The sequence below is a fragment of the Stenella coeruleoalba genome (genome assembly GCF_951394435.1).
Source record: "Stenella coeruleoalba genome assembly, chromosome: 9".
Classification (NCBI taxonomy): domain Eukaryota; kingdom Metazoa; phylum Chordata; class Mammalia; order Artiodactyla; family Delphinidae; genus Stenella; species Stenella coeruleoalba.
The window spans coordinates 46,972,120-46,990,753 of NC_137155.1; the positions used below are offsets into that span (position 1 = coordinate 46,972,120).

At 42.3% G+C, this 18,634-nt stretch overlaps 2 protein-coding genes across 9 annotated transcripts in view; one reads left to right on the forward strand and one right to left on the reverse strand.

Annotated features, from left to right (window-relative positions):
• The window catches only part of ASB4 (ankyrin repeat and SOCS box containing 4), a 363,721-nt gene that overhangs the window by 306,705 nt on the left and 38,382 nt on the right, over positions 1-18,634 (reverse strand). Inside the window, exon 1 of one of the 8 annotated variants that reach the window (XM_079932596.1) lies at positions 17,400-17,494. The exons of the other annotated variants lie outside the window; for them this stretch is intronic. The gene's annotated coding sequence lies outside the window, so the exon portion shown is untranslated. Of the gene's footprint in view, positions 1-17,399; positions 17,495-18,634 lie in introns of those variants that run through there. 8 annotated transcript variants of the gene reach the window in all.
• Positions 9,375-18,634, forward strand: part of PON3 (paraoxonase 3) — a 33,514-nt gene continuing 24,254 nt past the window's right edge. Inside the window, exons 1-2 of the mRNA XM_079932605.1 lie at positions 9,375-9,534; positions 11,334-11,404. Coding sequence (XP_079788731.1) covers positions 9,461-9,534; positions 11,334-11,404 — 145 coding nt within the window. The 5' untranslated portion in view covers positions 9,375-9,460. The remainder of the gene's footprint in view (positions 9,535-11,333; positions 11,405-18,634) is intronic.

Consider the following 18,634-nt stretch of genomic DNA (forward strand, 5'->3'; position numbering starts at 1 on the left):
AAGGGGTGGCTCTCAATCTATTTCTGATGTCAGAGGCTGTACCATTATCCGCTGCATGATGCTTCTGCCATGGAACTAATGAGGATCTCGTTATTTACTCTTCTTCCTAATATATAGTTTCTTCTGTTTTTATAGTTATCAACTTGAGTTCTGCTTTTCGATGGATCATTTAAAGACTTAAATGTAAATTGCATAAGTATTCTTAATCTTGGCCCCTGTCCATTTGGCCTATGTTCTTATTTACATTTTTATATAGTCTGTTACTAATGTATATTGGATGTATTTCATGCTAAAATCATCATTTTCTCTGTTTGCATTATTCATGGAGAAGACATTAAGTCACAGGTGAATAAAGCAATATTAAATATTATTCATTAGGGATCCAAAACCAAGAAGCATATGTTTTAGATTTTAGACTATGAGCAATGCCTATCTAAAAAGCTACATTCACGAAAAGTACCAGAATACAGTAGGCATAAGATGGACTTTTTTCCATTGTATTTATTAGAAATTTTATTTGGACAAAAGTAAATAAAAGTTAATAGGCACATGTATTATTTATCTTAGAATTTTTAAAAAGTTTAAAAAAAATAAACTCTGGTTTTTGGCCTCTATGGGCCATGAGGGATTCATAAGTATATTGTGCACCTATTTATGGTGATCTTACTGGGATCATACACTGAGTTTAACAATTTGGTTGGTTATTAAGAGGTCCAATCATTCAAAAGGACTGAAACTGCAATTGGGATAGGCCACCACTAGGTGGATTTAGGTCTCAGGTGGGGGGTGTGTGTGTATATTTTAATTCTTTTAAATCTGAGATCCTGTTAAGTGACAATAAGTATCTTTTTTTTTCTTTTTTTTTTTTTAAACAAAACCTCAGCTCTTTTACAACAGCTGAATGTGAACATGCATACCTAACACGGGGAGCAAGGAAAATTAAATATAAGCTATACTATTTCTTTTTCTCATTTTGTGTATGGATTAATTATTATTGACAACTAATCTAAGGCTGATCCTTTTTCTGGACCAGATTTGCTCAGTTTGAATGCTCTCTCAGAGACACAGCTTATCCAGGCTGATGAATATTTACTTGGCAAAACAATGAAGAATTAACAGCACCTACCAGCACACCACCCACATCCTCCTTTCTCTGGCCACCTGTAGTTTTCCTTACTCCCTCGGCTTTCTACAAAACATTTTTGGGTGTGAGAGGAGGGCTGCAAGAATCCCAGTAGTGCTCTATTAGCTTTCTGCTTCTGGTTTTCGAGATTTTTATTCCATAAAGCAGAAGGCAGAGAAGAAGGAAAAAGAGCCTAGTCTAATTTTTATAATTGCAAAGAATAACTTTCAGTTCACTTTAAAAAGTTTTTAATATACTGAATGACTTTTCTGTAACCAGCCCTGAGCTTGGTATTAATATACAACCATGAACCAGATACAATGCCTATATTCTAGTAGGAGATTCAACAAATGAGAAAATAGATGATAGATGATAGATAGATGGACAGATAGGCAGATAGGGTGATTAGAAGGAACTAAACATAGAAATATAATTAGAGAATAATTTAGGGCTTCCCTGGTGGCGCAGTGGTTAAGAATCCGCCTGCCAATGCAGGAGACACGGGTTCAAGCCTTGGTCCCGGAAGATCCCACATGCCGCGGAGCAACTAAGCCCGCGCGCCACAACTACTGAGCCTGTGCTCTAGAGCCCTCGAGCCACAACTGCTGAAGCCTGTGCTCCTAGAGCCCGTGCTCCGCAACAAGGGAAGCCACTGCAGTGAGAAGCCCGCGCACCGCAATGAAGAGTAGCCCCTGCTTGCCGCAACGAGAGAAAGCCCACGCAGCAACGAAGACCCAACACAGCCAAAAATAAAATAAATAAAATTAATTAATTAAAAAAATTAGAGAATAATTTAGAGAAACCTAATTTCCCCACCCGTACCACTTTTGACATGTTTAAACTCAGAGAAAAATTGAAAGGGTAGTTCAGTGACTGCCCATATACCCTTCACTTGTATTCACCAATCACCAGTTACCATTTTGCCACTTCTGCTTTACCTTTCCAAGTAAAGATGCTTTTATTTTTCTGCACCCTTTGAAAGTAAGTTGGAGATATCATAAAACTTCACCTCTGCATACTTGAGCTTGCATCTTCTATCATAAAACTTCACCTCTGCATACTTCAGCTTGCATCTTCTAAATATGAGGGCATTCTTCTACATAACCACAATGTTATCATAACACCCACCAGCATCAGTGGTGCCATCTAATGCCTGACCCAGATTCAAATGTTCTCAGTGGTCTCCAGATTCCTTTAATAGTTGCTAACCCTCCCATCTCCCACCCCACCCCCAATCCAAGATCCAATCAAGAATCAGAATTCACATTTACTCATGTCCTACAAAAAAATCCTTCTTCATGTAAAACAGCCTTTCTATCCTTGTTTTTCTGTTTTTCATGACACTTTTTTTCAGTGCAAGCAAGATATCTTCTGGAATAACCTACGTTCTGAATTTATTTCTTCCTGGAGTCCTTAATTCAGTAGCACTTTCCTGTAAATTAGAAGTTACTTGAGGCTTGATTAGATTCAGGTTAAACAATTTTGACAAGAATACGAATAAGTGACATGTACTTCACATTGCATTGCATCGGAATATAAACACAGGTTGTTCCACTCTTTGTGATGCTAAATCTGAGCAACTGATTAAGCTGGTGACCACCAGATCAACAGGGTTAATTTGTCCTTTCTTTTTATAGATCCAAGCGAATATTCTGCTCCCTAAACCTTTTCGTCTGTTTGGTTTTAGCACCCATTAATGATTCTTGCCCAATTATTATTATATTGGAGTTGCAAATGGTGATTTTACTTCTACTATTTCTAGCATTAATATCGATAGGCAGTATTCTATTTCTTAAAAAATTCTCTGTTATTGAGCTCCCCTTCTCCCTCTTCTACATTCTCTCTCTTTTTTTTTCTGGAAATTATTTTCTATCAGTTTATAGAGAGCCATTCCTTACCTTTTTACAGATTTCTACCTTAATTTCTATCTCCAAAATCAGGATAATATTTATTTTGTAGGAAATTAGTACAATGATCTAATAAAACAGAAAGTCTCTATCCCATTTTCTTTCCCAGTGATTTAAAACTCTACATGGATAAATCCTCCAACTCATACCTTCTTAGTGCCTTGATTCTTCACTCCCAATACCCTTTTCTTCCACTACCTCAGCTATCCACTCCCATGGCCATATTCTGTATCAGAAACTTTCTCACTGTAAGACCTTTATTTCAAGTCTCAGACTCTCCAACAACCACCTCCTGCATTTCCAAGTCATTTGCTCGGGTAGCGCTATTGTTCTAAAATGTTTGAAATTGTTCCAACCTCAAATTCATTAACAACGCCTGCCTCAGAACTTTCTCCCTTTCCAACTGTCCCCACTCTGCGTAACATCTCTCCTTGTCCAATCTAGCTCCCATCCTTTAATCACTTCCTTGAATATACTCTCAATCCCTTTGTACTTCTTTTCTAATGTCTTGTGGGGCAAAACTCAAACCATTTCTTTACTTCACATACGCACCTGAGCAGCTATATGTTATTTGGGAAAATCACAAAACAGCTGAATGCTTTCTCTTGCATGAATGTCAAAGCTCATATTCGGTACTCAAAATGTCAAGCAATCCTCAATTTCTTTAGCAGGTTAGCTTTTCTCCTTTTAAGTTAATAATTTTATACCTCCTTTTCCTCAAACTTCCCACCATCCCTCATCTACTCACACTTCGGCTTGAAGGCCTTGCCTTATAATTCATTGAGAAAATGGAAGCAACCAGACATGAGTCCCCTCACGTTTCCCCACCAAATCTACACCTCTCACTATAGCTACATCCATCTCCTCCTATCTCTACTGTTAAAGTGGAGAAGGTGTCCTCCAGCTGTCCTTAGGATTTCATTTTTTCTATTATCCCTTCTCTCTTCTGCTTCATCAAACTCTTTCCCTACTGATTCATCTTCATCTTTCCCTACTGATTTCATCAGCACAAAGACATACTAATTGCATCTCCCACTTTAAAAACAACACTCCCTTGACCCTACATTTCTAACCACCACATCATTTCTCTGAACTCCACTGTGGTGGCTTAAAATATGTCCACAGGGGCTTCCCTGGTGGCGCAGTGGTTGAGAGTCCGCCTGCCGATGCAGGGGACGCGATTTCGTGCCCCGGTCCGGGAAGATCCCCCATGCCGCGGAGCGGCTGGGCCCGTGAGCCATGACCGCTGAGCCTGCGCATCCGGAGCCTGTGCTCCGCAACGGGAGAGGCCGCAACAGTGAGAGGCCCGCGTACCGCAATAAATAAATAAATAAATAAATAAATAAATAAATATATATATATATATATTTATCGACAAATTTGACATTCCTCCCCAAAAGAGGAGCCTAATGCACTGCTCCTTAAGAGTAGGTTGGATTTAGTGGCTGACTTCTAATAAACAGAATAAGACAGAAGTGACATGTGACTCAGTCATAAAAGGCAGAGGCTTCCTCCTTGCTCCCTCACTCAGGTCACTCACTCACTGGGGAAAGCCAGCTGCCTTATTGTGAGGACATTTCTCAGGCAGCCCTGTGGCAAGGTCCACGTGGCAAGGAACTAAATCCTGCCAACAGCCATGCAAGTGAGTCATGTTGGAAATGCCTTCAGATGACTGCAACCTCACGAGTGACCATGAGCCAGAAGCACTTCACTAAGCTGCTTCCAGTTTCTGACCTACAACAATGCTGAGATAATGTATTTTAAGCTACCTTGTTTGGGGATAGTTTAGTGCATCATAACACATAATTAATACAGCCATGATAAGTAAATTATTCGAGACACACACTGCCTCCTCTTACTCATTACCCATTCACTTCTCAACCAACTACAGTCTGGCTTCTGTTCTTGCCACACAGAAACTGCTCTCATCAAGATCATCAGAGATCTTTGTGCTGTCAAATCCAATTACATCTCTCCCCACTCTCATCTCACTTGAGTTCTTAGCAGCATTTGGCATGTTCTCCTCTTCCTTCCTTCTTGAAACACGCTTCTGCCTTGGCTTTTGCAATACTATTCTCCTCTTTCTTCCCTCATTATCCCTTTTCTGACTCCTTTGCTGTTTCCTGTACCTCATCCAAATAGAAATGTAATGGTTCTTGAGGGCCAAAATTGGGTGCTTTCCTCTTTCCTCTCTCCCTTTCATTCCAATGGGTTTACATACCGCCTGTATGTAAAGTAATTTGGATTACTCCAAAATGAAGTGTATCTTTCAAATATTTTTATATAAATACAGGCAGATACAAATACATATTCTTGTTTTTCCCCTTTACTTCACAAAAGGTAGCAGACTATACACCGTTCTGCACATTTCTTTTTTTCAAATGTTCTAAAATCCACATTCTCTTTTTTCTGAAACAGCTTTATTGAGATATAACCACATTCTCTTTTGTGATGTGTTGCTCTCTCCCTCTATCACTCCTGGTCAAGATTCACTAATACGAATGATCGTTTTAAATTAAAAATTGTATGATAATAAACACGATGAAAATACATGGTTTAAAATGTTCAGACATCATAAGCCTTACAAAACAAAAGCAAAGTCTCCTTCCATGATCACTGACCTCCCCAATCTCCATGACCCCAATCTCATGTATCGACTCTTCAGTTTGTGTCACAGACTGTTTCTATGCATATCGTACACATGCAACACATAGAATTCCTCTAATTTTTCCACCATAGGATGATATGTATGTACATTCTGCATCCCCCTGAATGGTACTTTGATTATCCATGGTGTTGGATTAACTAGATTTAGGTACTGCACTTATTGTTTAGACATACATGCTTCCATTCGGTCCTATTAGTTCTTTGAGGAGCCCCACTGTATACGTAAGAAAGGCCCAGAGGGAATAGGTGATTTCTAAAGACTAAAGAGTCACTTCCACACAGAACTGGGACTTGACCTCAGGACTTTTGAATTCATTTGTCCTGCTCTTTCGATGACACTAAGTCCCTTTTTATGACACTGATGTACTCAGTGGTCTCTGCACCAAGCCAATCTGGCCTCTTGACAGGGTTTGAGTGACCATTACACTCAAAGATTAGCCTTCAAAGATTAGATACGGATGAGGGGCTATGGGTCCCTTTCCCCACAATCTCACTGCCAGACAGTATGTTTCAATAAACACAAAGCTCAAACTCAAATCTGTCACACACGAATGTTTATTACCAAGGAGGCATGAAAATCATCCTGTGATCCGTTGTTCTGTAAAGTCAGTGAAGTCCCAGCTCTGTCCTGTGTATTTCAATAAGCACATGACAGAAAGTTTCAGTCTGAGACTAAGTTCTGAAGGGAGGATTCAGCTCACTTCAGATCAGAAAGCAGAATCTTCCTTGGTCAATAGTGTGGACACAGCATACAACAGTGTTCTAGAGCTGGTGCTATGGTCTGAACATTTTGTCCCACCCCAGATTCATATGTTGAAGTCCTAACCTCCAAGGTGATGGTATTAGGAGGTGGGACCTTCGGAGGTGATTAGCTTATGAGGGTGGAGCGCTCATGAGCGGCACTAGTGCCTTTTTTTAAAAAAAAATTTATTTATTCATTATTTTTGGCTGTGTTGGGTCTTCGTTTCTGTGTGAGGGCTTTCTCTAGTTGCGGCGAGCGGGGGCCACTCTTCATCGCGGTGAGCGGGCCTCTCACTATCGCGGCTTCTCCCGTTGCGGAGCACAGGCTCCAGACGTGCAGGCTCAGTAGCTGTGGCTCATGGGCCTAGTTGCTCCGCGGCATGTAGGGATCCTCCCAGACCAGGGTTCGAACCCGTGTCCCCTGCATTGGCAGGCAGATTCTCAACCACTGCGCCACCAGGGAAGCCCACTAGTGCCCTTTTAAGAGACCCTACAGAACTCCCTTGTTTCTTCCACTATGTTAAGACACAGCAAAAAGACAGCAGTCTAGGAAGCAGTTTCTCACTTGACACTGAATCTGCCGGCAACTTGATCTTGGACTGCCCAGCCTCCAGAATGTGAGAAATAAATGTTTCTTGTTTCTAAACCACTCAGTTTATAGGTTTTTTGTTATAGCAGCCTGAATGGACTAAGACAGCCAAGAACCCACTTCACTGGTTTGAGTATGCTGGCTTCCTTGTTCTTGTTCTTACTCTAGGCAGAGCTGGAGCTGCTTAGATTGACACAATATGTCTTGCTAATCCACATATTTTGGACAAAACTAGCTTTACCTTGAATAATTATCTCTAATATCTCTTGAGTTAATGAGTGAACTCTCCAGGTGCAGATTTTGATGGTTATACATGATATGGTGATCTCCAAAGTTTGGACTTCTTTAATGCTAACTAACCAGGCTAGGGGTTTGAATCACTGATTATGGTATTCAGATGATAACTATCCACGTTTAAGGTTTAAAGTCAATACACACACACACACACACACACACACACACACACACACACACACACTCCTCTGCCTAACGTGAAGAAATTTAAAACAAATTATAGATGACACAGCACCTGCAATCAATTGCCCAAGAATATATCTCTTTTCTTACCCTCTTCTTCATGCTATGCTGGGAGCAAGCAAACACAGCGAAATAGGAACAAGTACTCTAGGGTCAGTAGGTCTCAATCCAAATGGAATTTCTGACACTTCTTAGTTATGTAACCTTATGTAAGTTATCATGTAACCTCTCTAAGCCTCACTTTCCTTATCTGTAAAATGAGGATAATAAGAAGTAATATGATAAAGCATGCAAAATGCTTAGTACATAGGAACAATTACTACTATTTCATCATCCTTTCTTTTTATTCTCCCAATATTTACTTCTCCCAAGTCCATATCTTGCATCCACCCATCTAATCAATTTTTAGAGGCTAACTATTAAGTGCAAAGTCCTGTGGCTGGCACTGGAAGACCCAGTGATCAATGGGATGGGGGTCTCTCCCTACAATTAACCTACACTCTCAGGTGGAGGAGGTTCAGATTTAAATGATGGTTAATGCTTATTGGCTTCTTACAATGTACCAAGCACAGTGGTGAGCACTTTGCTCTCATCATAACATTTGATTTTAAGCCACGTATGAGGCAGACATTCTTTTACAAAATAGGAATCTGCGGGGCAGGAAAGTTGAGCACCTTATCCAAGCTGGATAGAACCCAGGTAGCCTGAGCCTTAAACTCTGGATGCACGCCTGCACCACGCCTCCTGGCCCCTCAGCTTTGGGAGCACTCCTCTCTTCTTCATATCTCTCCTCCTATGTCCTCATGAAAACAGCATTCAATTCCTCCTCTGCTTGAACTCTTTTAAAATTAATCTTACAAATAATGATCTTATCAATACAACTCCAGATGTTACAGTGTTCCTCTAGCAGCCCTTCTTCCACAGCACAGTTAAGGAAGGGCACAGGGTCTGGAGCCGGACTGCCTGACTCTGCCACTCTCCAGCTGTGTGACCTAGGGCAAGTTACACAGCTACCCTGTGCCTTGGTTTTCTCACCTATAAAATTGGGATGTTACCTACCTCAGAGAAGTACCGAGAATCAAAAGTAGGCAAAGTTCTAAGCACAATCCCAGGCACATAGTGGGTGCTGCATAAATGGAAGGCTTTATTATCCTACAGTAATTACGTATTTAGACTATATTCATGTATCCCACAGGTCAGAAACCTCCTTTTCTTTCCTTAATATCTCCAGTTCTGTATTCTCTCAAACACATTTACTCAGTTAAACTCAACAGATCTAGTACTATTTCTTTCTGTTGGTAAATAAAAACAGATCATGCTTGAAGATGCTACTTTGCTCTGCCCAAACTCAAGTCTTCCTCACCTTCCGCCCCTCTCCCTCCAACCTGGTCGTCATCCTTCCGTTTATCACTGCTCCCTGTGTCGAGGGATCAATTCGCCGTCTCATATTACTCCTTGCCTTCCACAAACGCAAAGTTTCGAGCTCTGAACTCTAGCTCCCCGCGCTCCCCCGCCCCTCCGGTTTCCACTTCAGGCCACACGAGGAGATGAGGTAGAACTCCGCAGCTTTGGGCAGCAAATCGCCTCCTCTATCGTCCCAGCAACCGGTGGGATCTTGCCAAAGCTGCCAAGAGAACACCAGACCTTAACCCAGGGCTACGGCTCCCGTCTCTGTACTTTGAGCTTTGAAGAATAAAAGAATCCCGCGAGTAAATGTTTCCTTGAACCTCGAGCATAAAGGTAGCTTTGATTCACGCGGATAAAAATGGCCTTGAACCTTTAGGGGCGGCGCGGCGGGGCGGGGCGGCGCGGGACAACGTGACCTTAGCCCAACGCCCGGGCAGCGCACCAGCCCGGGAGGAAACGACGGGCGAGGTGGGCACCACCAGGGGCGGGGCAGGCGCCAGCCCGCAGCGCCTCCCCAGCGCCTGCGCTCGCGCGTCGCGCCCCAAGACCATGGGGAAGCTGGTGGCGCTTACCCTGCTGGGCGCCGGCCTGGCCCTAATCGGGGAGAGGTTAATGACGCTTAGGTGAGTTGGCATCTTGATGAGAACATCCTCGGCTCCTATTCTCTTCTTCCAAGTTAGGTTAAGGGCTGCCCGGTGCCGCCTTCCTATAGCGGGTAAGAATGAGCAGTTTGGGACCCCATTCCTCAATCCCACCTAGCAAACTGTCCCTTGAGAAGCGCACATAGAGTGAGCTGACTTCTTGCCTTTCCTAAGATGGTGGGGCAGAAATGCCGCCCCGCACCCATCCCTTTCCCAGGTCGCCTTTAGCATTCAGCTCCTGAACAAACTAACTCTTTTGGAAGCGCTGAACTTGGGGTAGGGAGCCAGCCTATAAGCTGGATGTTTTTTGGCTGACTCAGAGGTTGCCCAAGGCAAGTTCCACACTGAGGAGTACTGGGTTACCAACTCATCCCAGACTAAAAGAGCTAGGTGGACGGCAGGGAAATGAGCCAAAACCTGCAGGGGGAGCCTGGCATTTTGTAGGTATCTGACCTTTTGAGTTGGAAGATCTCCTGGTGATAGCCATCCCAGAAATATCTCAGGAAAAGTTAATACTGGGCTGGTAAGAAGAAACGTTAGGTGATGATGTGCATTTCTGAGTGGATCTATTAGCCTCTACTTGCCTTCAATTGTCTTTGGGTTGTTTTTATTTATTTCTTTAAGTAGAAACTGGTTGTCTCCTCAGAGGTTCACGTCTAGAATCTACTGAGGAGCCTAATGCCTTTTTTTTTCCCTCTTAATTTACTTATTTATTTATTTATTTTTGGCTGCGTTGGGTCTTTGCGCTGCTGCGCGGGCTTTCTCTAGTTGCGGAGAGCAGGGACTACTGTTTGTTGCTGTGTGCAGGCTTCTCCTTGTGGTGGCTTCTCTTGTTGCAGAGCAACGGGCTCTAGGCACGCCAGCTTCAGTAGTTATGGCACGCAGGCTCAGTAGTTGTGGCTCACGGGCTCTAGAGCGCAGGCTCAGTAGTTGTGGCGCAGGGTCTTAGTTGCTCTGCGGCATGTGGGATTTTCCCTGACCAGGGCTCGAACCCACGTGCCCTGCATTGGCAGGCGGATTCTTAACCACTGCGCCACCAGGGAATTCCCGAGCCTAATGCCTTTTGATAATACTTTCTAGTTCAGCTTGAAAGAGTTTATTGTTACATTTGCTCCCAATGCACCCAAGTGAGAGAATCATAAAAAAAAAAAATAATTATAAAGCTGATCTAAGGAGTATTTTTTTTAAAGTGACAGTAGGATAAGTCTAAGTGTAGAGTCTTCCTGAATACAATTTAATAAAAATGTAAAATTATTCCTGGTATTTAGAAGAATGTTTCACTGTGGAAACAAAAACACTATTCAGAAATAGTTTGGCCAATTGTTTAAATTGTGGTCAGTTTAATGAATTTAAATACTTGCAAAGTAAATTAGCGTAAAAATTTAAAAATAATAAAGTTAAAGCAAAAGTTACAGGGTTTAGCTATTAAAATACCCTGTTGAATTTGGGAAAGCAGTAGGGGGCACAGGGATCAAAAGGCAAAACTATAGGGGGTTAAGGGAACCAAAGTGCAGATTTATAATAGGCAATACTTTAGCACATTAAATAATATTATTTTGTGCATTTAAATTAATACTTATTTACTATTAAATAAGTAATATAGGCACATTACCCAGATAATGTCCACATTATATAAATAAATAAAAGATGTTTACTTATTTGTGATATCATCCATAAATGATGAGAAAGAGAGTTAATGAATATGAAGGTGATTAAAGACCATGTTTAGACATTGATTTTGGATGTTGTGCATTGACCTCCAATGTTTTTATCTTCTACAGAGAAAGAACTAATGCATATCGAGAAGTGGAGCCAGTAGAACCCCAGAACTGCCACCTTATTGAGGGACTTGGTATGTATGTGACAGTACAATTTCTTGGTACCATCCACCTGACAAAGGCCGCCAGCTAATTTAATTTGCTGCTGCTACTTAAACCCTCCTATTGAGCCTTCAGCCTCATCAGCTGTACCCAAGCTACCTCATCCCACATCTCCAAGAGGTCTCCTAAATGTCAAAATCTGTGGCTTTTTCTCAGTCCTCTTTCTTACTGATATCTCTCAATCATTTGAAAAATGTTATTGACTACTCTTTGGTTGGTCCCTTGCTGAACTGTGCTCCTGTCCCTTCTGTGAAATTTCACTTCCTTCTCTGTCTTCTTCTGTTGCCTATCTCACTTCTTTTTTTTCTTCTCCCCTCTCCTTGATGATATTCCTAACTTCAAGTGTCACTTCCTTCAAAACTTATCTGCAAGTACTAAGAGGAATATGACTTAGCCCTTATTCTCAAGAACCTCACAACCAACTGAGTTGTTTTTTTTTTAATTAATTGAAAACCCATAGCTCGATCCCTAATCACTCAAACCGCAGGCCTTCTTTTCCCGTCTGAAATCTACTTTACCTTTCTGTCATTTCCTCCCTCATGCCCCCACCTATAACCAGCTCTTCTTCTAGACTTCTCCTAAGCATGGTACCCGCATTGTCAAAGAGACTCAGTTCAAAATTTAGCAACTATTTGTTGTCCCCTCATCGCTCACTGTTTCACGTGAGATATGTTGGCCTCTCCTGGGCTGCCACACAGAGCTGATCTCATTTACTCCTTACTGCCTCAACTGCTTCTTCTGGCTCCAAGTCTTTCACTCTCCCTGACAATACTACTAGAAAAACAAAATTCTAGCTAGATTCTGTTCACCGTTCTGGGAATGTGTTCTTTCATTTTCTCACCTTTGCTCATGAAATTACCCCCAATGATTTCTTCATCTCTGCTGGCTGAAATCAGCTGGAAACTCCTCTCGTACCTCTGAACTCTCACAGCACTCTGAAACTCTGATTCACTTGTGACACCTACTAAATGCTTTATTTTAGAGCCAGCAGTGTTCTTTCTTTCTCTCACAATCAGACTGTAAACCTCCTAGGGTCAGGGACTGTGATTTATTTCAGTATGTGACAGGATGAAAGCATAGTTTATTGTGACATAAGAGAGATTATATATATATTATATATTATATAGCTCTCCAAGATATGTTACTAATATATATATATGTATATATTTTTTCTGATATACATATATACATCAGAAAAAATAAGAGCCCTTTTGATTTTAGTTTTCTGTCTTTTTTCCCTCTCAACTTCTAAAAAAGGAAGAGAAGTAGCCTGGTCCTTGTGCTCACTGGTCTTAGATGAGGTCTGTGCTGCCAGCTAGAAAGCAGAATGAACTGATGACAAACTACTTCCTGAGTTTGGTTTTTAAAAACCTGAGCTCCTTCAAGGGATTCTGATGGAGATGGGAGAAGAATATGTGGGTTTTCTGAATAACAAGGACCTTTGCCCCATTCTGGGGGAAGATCAAGACCTAGGAAGGAATGGTTAGAAAGTATCTTTAGGGAGGCTGGATCCTTTATACTGTGTGTCACAGCCCGAGCAAAGGTTATATGCGCACACACGCAGGACGTGGAAGTGGCAAAATTGTCTAAGTTAAAGGGACCACAGGGGCTTGGCAGTGAGTAATTCAGTGGTGACTAGTGTAGAATAAAGGCCAGATGGACTTTCCCAAATATTCAGCGTCGTTTTAAAATTCACCACCTATGGTATCTGCACAACCCTGGCAGAGAGACTCAGGTTGAATTTCCCTCCAATTTAGTGGAACGTGGGCTCAGGGTCAGATTGAATTTGATTTAAAAAATAAGGAAATATAACATTTAATCATTTGTTCACTGTCTTGTGGAGTAATATTCATATTGACTACACATATATCTCCCAAAAGATAAGAGCCCTGCCAAGTAATTTAGAGGGGTAATTAGACTAGATCATTTCTAATATCTAGTCCAACTCTCAGATTGTATGATTCAAACAGACTTGAGAAGTTAAAACTAGAGCAGAAGAAAAAACTGTCATTTCGCTTCTCATGTCTGTTGACCTGTGTACATTTTATATTTGTAGAACTAAACAAGTGAGAATGATCATGGGTTATTTGTCAGTAGGACAATATTGCTATATATCTAAAAATAATAATACTGCCTTATCAAAGGCCTAGTGTCTATGAGCTTTCTGCTGAGTCCTTTGGAAACGTTTACATCATCCTCACAACCACCCTATAAGGTGGGTGCTGCCATCTGTCTTTGTAGATTAGGAAACTGACACCCAGAAGAATGAAGTTACTTGCCCAGTGGTCCAGAACTAGAGGGTGACAGGCCTAGATTATGAGTCAGAGCAGTTTTCTTCTATGCCTTTGTACTCTCTGTTGTGTAACACTGCCTTTCTTATCTACTGACAGCACATTTTTATTATGAAGCTTCAGGGAAGTATGATAGCAGCAGAAAACAGAAAATCTGAGGTGCAAAAAGGTGAAATATTAATAAATAGAGCTGACCGAGACAAGGCAGGCTAGATATTGAAATAAACCTCACTAATAAGATAATACTCGCAAGACCCAACTATTCCAGAGTGAAAGCTTTATGAAACAATGGAAAACACTAAAGGATTGAAGGCAGGGTGTGGTAGGTAGGCAGTAACAGAGCTGGGGAAAAATTCTGATTTGTGTTTTCTTCAAGACCTAGAGTTTTGTGGTTAATTTTATTGGTGAACAAACTCTTCCTTTTTTTGTTTTCCTTCCCCAGTATTCTTTCTGGGAAGAAAGGTTGAAAGGTGAAATAATTCTAACCTCCAAAAACCATACCTCAAAGATCTTTTTGTGTTAAGTTCATCCTTTTTCCAAGGCTTTGAGGCTCAAGGATTGTCTTAACTAGGAAGTCCTTTGGTTAATCAAAGCTGCACTTGAAATATGAATAGCTTTATCAGCTCGCCCTTGGCAGGATTATCAAGTAGACAGACAGCCATTGTATGTGGTGTCTTCCTATCTTCCCCTTCATCTCTTTTCCCTCCTATAGCTTCCAGCTTCTCCAAGATATGTTTCTACTCCACGGTAGGTTCCATTTGTTTTCTTAGCTGGCTTTCAGAACCTTCTCTCCAAGATGTGAAATGAGGATAATATTACTTGATAGTAATTTGGTGTGACATTCTTTCAGGATGTCTGTAGAGAACTATTGGAGGCCAAAGAAATGAAGTTATGCCAACTAATAGGGTTGACAGATTAAAAGGCAGTAGATGCCTATTTGTAAGCCTTGTTTTAGACTTGGCAGTGGGGTTTTAAGTAAGATTAGTTGTGCACAGGTTAACGAGTATGTGGAGGGGACTCAGGGGCGGGTTCCTGGGGACTCTTACTCCCACAGGTGCCACTGTTTCTGAGATGCATTCGGCCATCATGCAGATGCAGTGTAGGTGGGGGAGGAGGGCAAAGGAGGGTCAGGAGTAAAGTACAGTCAGCTACTAATTCTTTTTCACATCTGAGTGCAAAGCACTAGCTTCCCTATCCTCTGGGTAGAGCAAGTAAAGACAAGCATAGTCCCTTTGGAAAATGCCCACTCCTATTGCAGGTGAATTACTGAAGTGGTTAATGCTATCATGGGAGATATGCGACATGGTGTATGGAAGATAAAAAGACCAAACCAGAGAGTATACAACTCAGGACATCTTCTACTCAGAACTTAACACACACTTGTCAATAATTTAACCTCAAGACAAGACAAAGTTCAAGAAACTAAAGCAGTGTATAATTTTTAGTCAGCATACCAGCTTTTACTGAAAGCTTTTACAGTGAAAAGGCAGGTATTATATTGGGTGCAAGCATACCGTACTGAATAAAACCTGGTCCTTGTTTCCAGGAAGCTTACTTTCTAGTAGGACATTAACACATGCAGGAGGTCGCAGCCCAAGTGTGGAAACTGTCATGGTGGATGCAGTCACAGGTGACTGTATTAGTACATAAAATGGATGCTGAAGCCAAGAGAGGTTGAAAAGCCCGAGAAGGTAGCATCCAACTCATCTTTAAGATCCCGTGATACTCAGCCCAGTGGAGGTGAGGGTGTTGTGGGAAAGGTGTGGGTTGCCAAGAAGCACGAAGCAGCATGTGCTCAGGCATGTAGGTGAGTAAGTCTGGCACATTTTAGGAACTGCCGACAGAAGTACTGCAGCACACCTGGAATGGAGAGTGAAGAGTGGGAGCCACAAGAATTGAGACCAGAGCCTCAATTCTGTGGAGAATTGGGGATGTATACTGCCAGCCCTAGTGGACCATTGGTGGGTTTTAAGCAGGGGCATAACAAGGTCAACTTTGCAATTTAAAAAGATGACTGTCAACAGTGCAGAGAACGGTTGTAGGGGAGCAAAGCTGACCCATTTGGAAGCTATTATAGAAATCCAGGAGGGAGTTCTAGAGCTTGAAAGCCTTGTGATTAGTTAGATTGGGGGAGTAAGGAAAAGGAAAGCATCAAAGATAACCCCAAGGTTCCTACTTTGTGTACTTGGGGGATAGAAGTGTCATCCATGGAAATTGAAATGTAGAAAATGGAGCAGATTCAAGAGGGAAATTTCCAGGTCAGTTTGAGACATGTTGAGTATGAGAAATGAAAAGGCCAGGTAGAAATGTCTAATATACAGGTGAATACAGAGGCCTGGAAATTGGGCTTGATTTAGAGATTGGAGAATCAAGAGCATGTGAGTGGAAGCTGAAGCCATGGGGCTAGAGTCAATGATGCAGGTAGGATGAGTACTCTGCCCCTAGAAACAGCCAAGGGCAGGTAGAGCCTGGGGAGTATCCACATCCAGGATGGAGGTGGGAAGGAGCTCGGGCAAAAGGAAACCAAGAAGTGATTGTTTAGAGAAAAAAAAAAGTGAGAGAAAAAAGTTTGTTGAAAAACTAACCCACCCATATTCAACATGATTTTTAAAATTGCTTTATTCATTTTGCTGGATTCTCCCAAAGTCTATTTTACTCCATGTAGAAAAAGCACTAAATCTTTCAGGCCATCAAAATACCATATATAGGTAAATCTTGATTAACTGGATTGCTTAGAAAATGGAAAGCTCTGATTAATGTAATTATTAGGTTACTGGTTGGGGATTAGTTTCAACCTTCAGCATAATCAACATGATTAAATCTCTGTCCTCCAATTTTCAGTGCCTATTGTTTATTATTCTGTTGATTCAAATTTGCATTTTCTTTGGCTTTGTTCCACTTTTCTTTCCCCTGTTCTCCTCTATCCTCTCTCAATTGCCTTTTGACACACTAATAACCCATTACCTTAGGTAACCATTTTCCCATGTATTCCATTTACTATAGCTGTGCAACAAACTACCCCAAAACTTAGGGACTTGAAAGGACAATAGGACTTCCCTGGTGGCACAGTGGTTAAGAATCTCCTTGCAGGGGACATGGGTTCGATCCCTGGTCCGGGAAGATCCCACATGCTGCAGAGCATATAAGCCTGTGCGCCACAACTACAGATCCTGCTCTCTAGAGCCAGCGTGCCACAACTACTGAGCCCACGTGCTGCAAGTACGGAAGCCCTCGCGCCTAGAGCCCGTGCTCTGCAACAAAAGAAGCCTCTGCAATGAGAAGCCCATGCACCACAACGAAGAGTAGCCTCCGCTAGCTGCAACTAGAGAAAGCCCATGCACAGCGACAAGACCCAACGCAGCCAAAATAAATAAATACCCTGTTTTTTTAAAAAAATAAAAAGGCAATAGTTATTTTGCTTATGAGTTTGCAGTTTGGGCAGGGCTTAGTGGAGACAGCTCATCTCTGTTCCATTTGCGTCAGCTACGGTGACTGAAAGGCTGGGAACTGAAGTCATGTGAGACTCCTCCAGACCTCTCTCTGCACTGTGTGGTCTCTCCACAGTCTCTCTTCTGTAGCTTTAAAATACCAGACTTCTTATTTTTAGGTTCAGGGGTCCCAAAGTACATGCCTTGAGAGAGAGAGAAAGCAGTGGCAGGTTTGGTTATGACTTTACCTTGTATGTCAGGTGGCATCACTTCCTCTTCATTCTGTTTGTCAAAGCAGTTAGGAAGGTCTACCCAGGTTCAAGCAGAGAGGATACAGATGTAGCCTCTTAATGGAAGAGTATGAACATCACATTTTAAGACGAGCATGTGAGGAGTGGTTCAAGATGGCAGAGTAGAAGGACGTGTGCGCACTCCCTCCTGCAAGAGCACAGGAATCACAACTAACTGCTGAGCAATCATCCACAGGAAGACATGGGAACTCACCAAAAAAGATACCCCACATCCAAAGACAAAGGAGAAGCCACAGTGAGATGGTAGGAGGGGCGCAATCACAGTAAAATCAAATCCCATAACTGATGGGTGGGTGACTCACAAACTGGAGAACACTTATACCACAGAAGTCCACCCGCTGGAGTGAAGGTTCTAAGCCCCACATCAGGCTTCCCAACCTGGAGCTCCGGCAATGGGAGGAGGAATTCCCAGAGAATCAGACTTTGAAGGCTAGCAGGATTTGATTGAAGGACTTTGACAGGACTGGGGGAAATAGAGACTCCACTCTTAGAAGGCACACACAAAGTAGTGTGTGCATCAGAGCCAAGGGGGAAGGAATAGTGACCCCATAGGAGACTGAACCAGACCTACCTGCTAGTGTTGGAGGGTCTCCTACAGAGGTTGGGGTGGCTGTGGCTCACCACGGGGACAAGGACCCTGGCAGCAGAAGTTCTGGGAAGTACTCTTTGGTGTGAGGCCTCCCAGAGTCCACCATTAGCCCCACCAAAGAGCCTGTAGGCTCCACTGCTGGGTCGCCTGAGGCCAAACAACCAACAGGGAGGGAACTCAGCCCCACCCATCAGCAGACAAGCGGATTAAAGTTTTACTGAGCTCTGCCCACCAGAGCAACACCCAGCTCTACCCACCACCAGTCCCTCCCATCAGGAAACTTCCACAAGCCTCTTAGATAGCCTAATCCACCAGAGCGCAGACAGGAGAAGCAAGAACTACAATCCTGCAACCTGTGGAACAAAAACCACATTCACAGAAAGATAGAAAAAATGAAAAGGAGAGGACTATGTACCACATGAAGGAACAAGATAAAACCCCAGAAAAACAACTAAATGAAGCAGAGATAGGCAAACTTCCAGAAAAAGAATTCAGAATAATGATAGTGAACATTATCCAGGATCTCGGGAAAGAATGGAGGCAAAGGTCAAGAAGATACAAGAAATGTTTAACAAAGACCTAG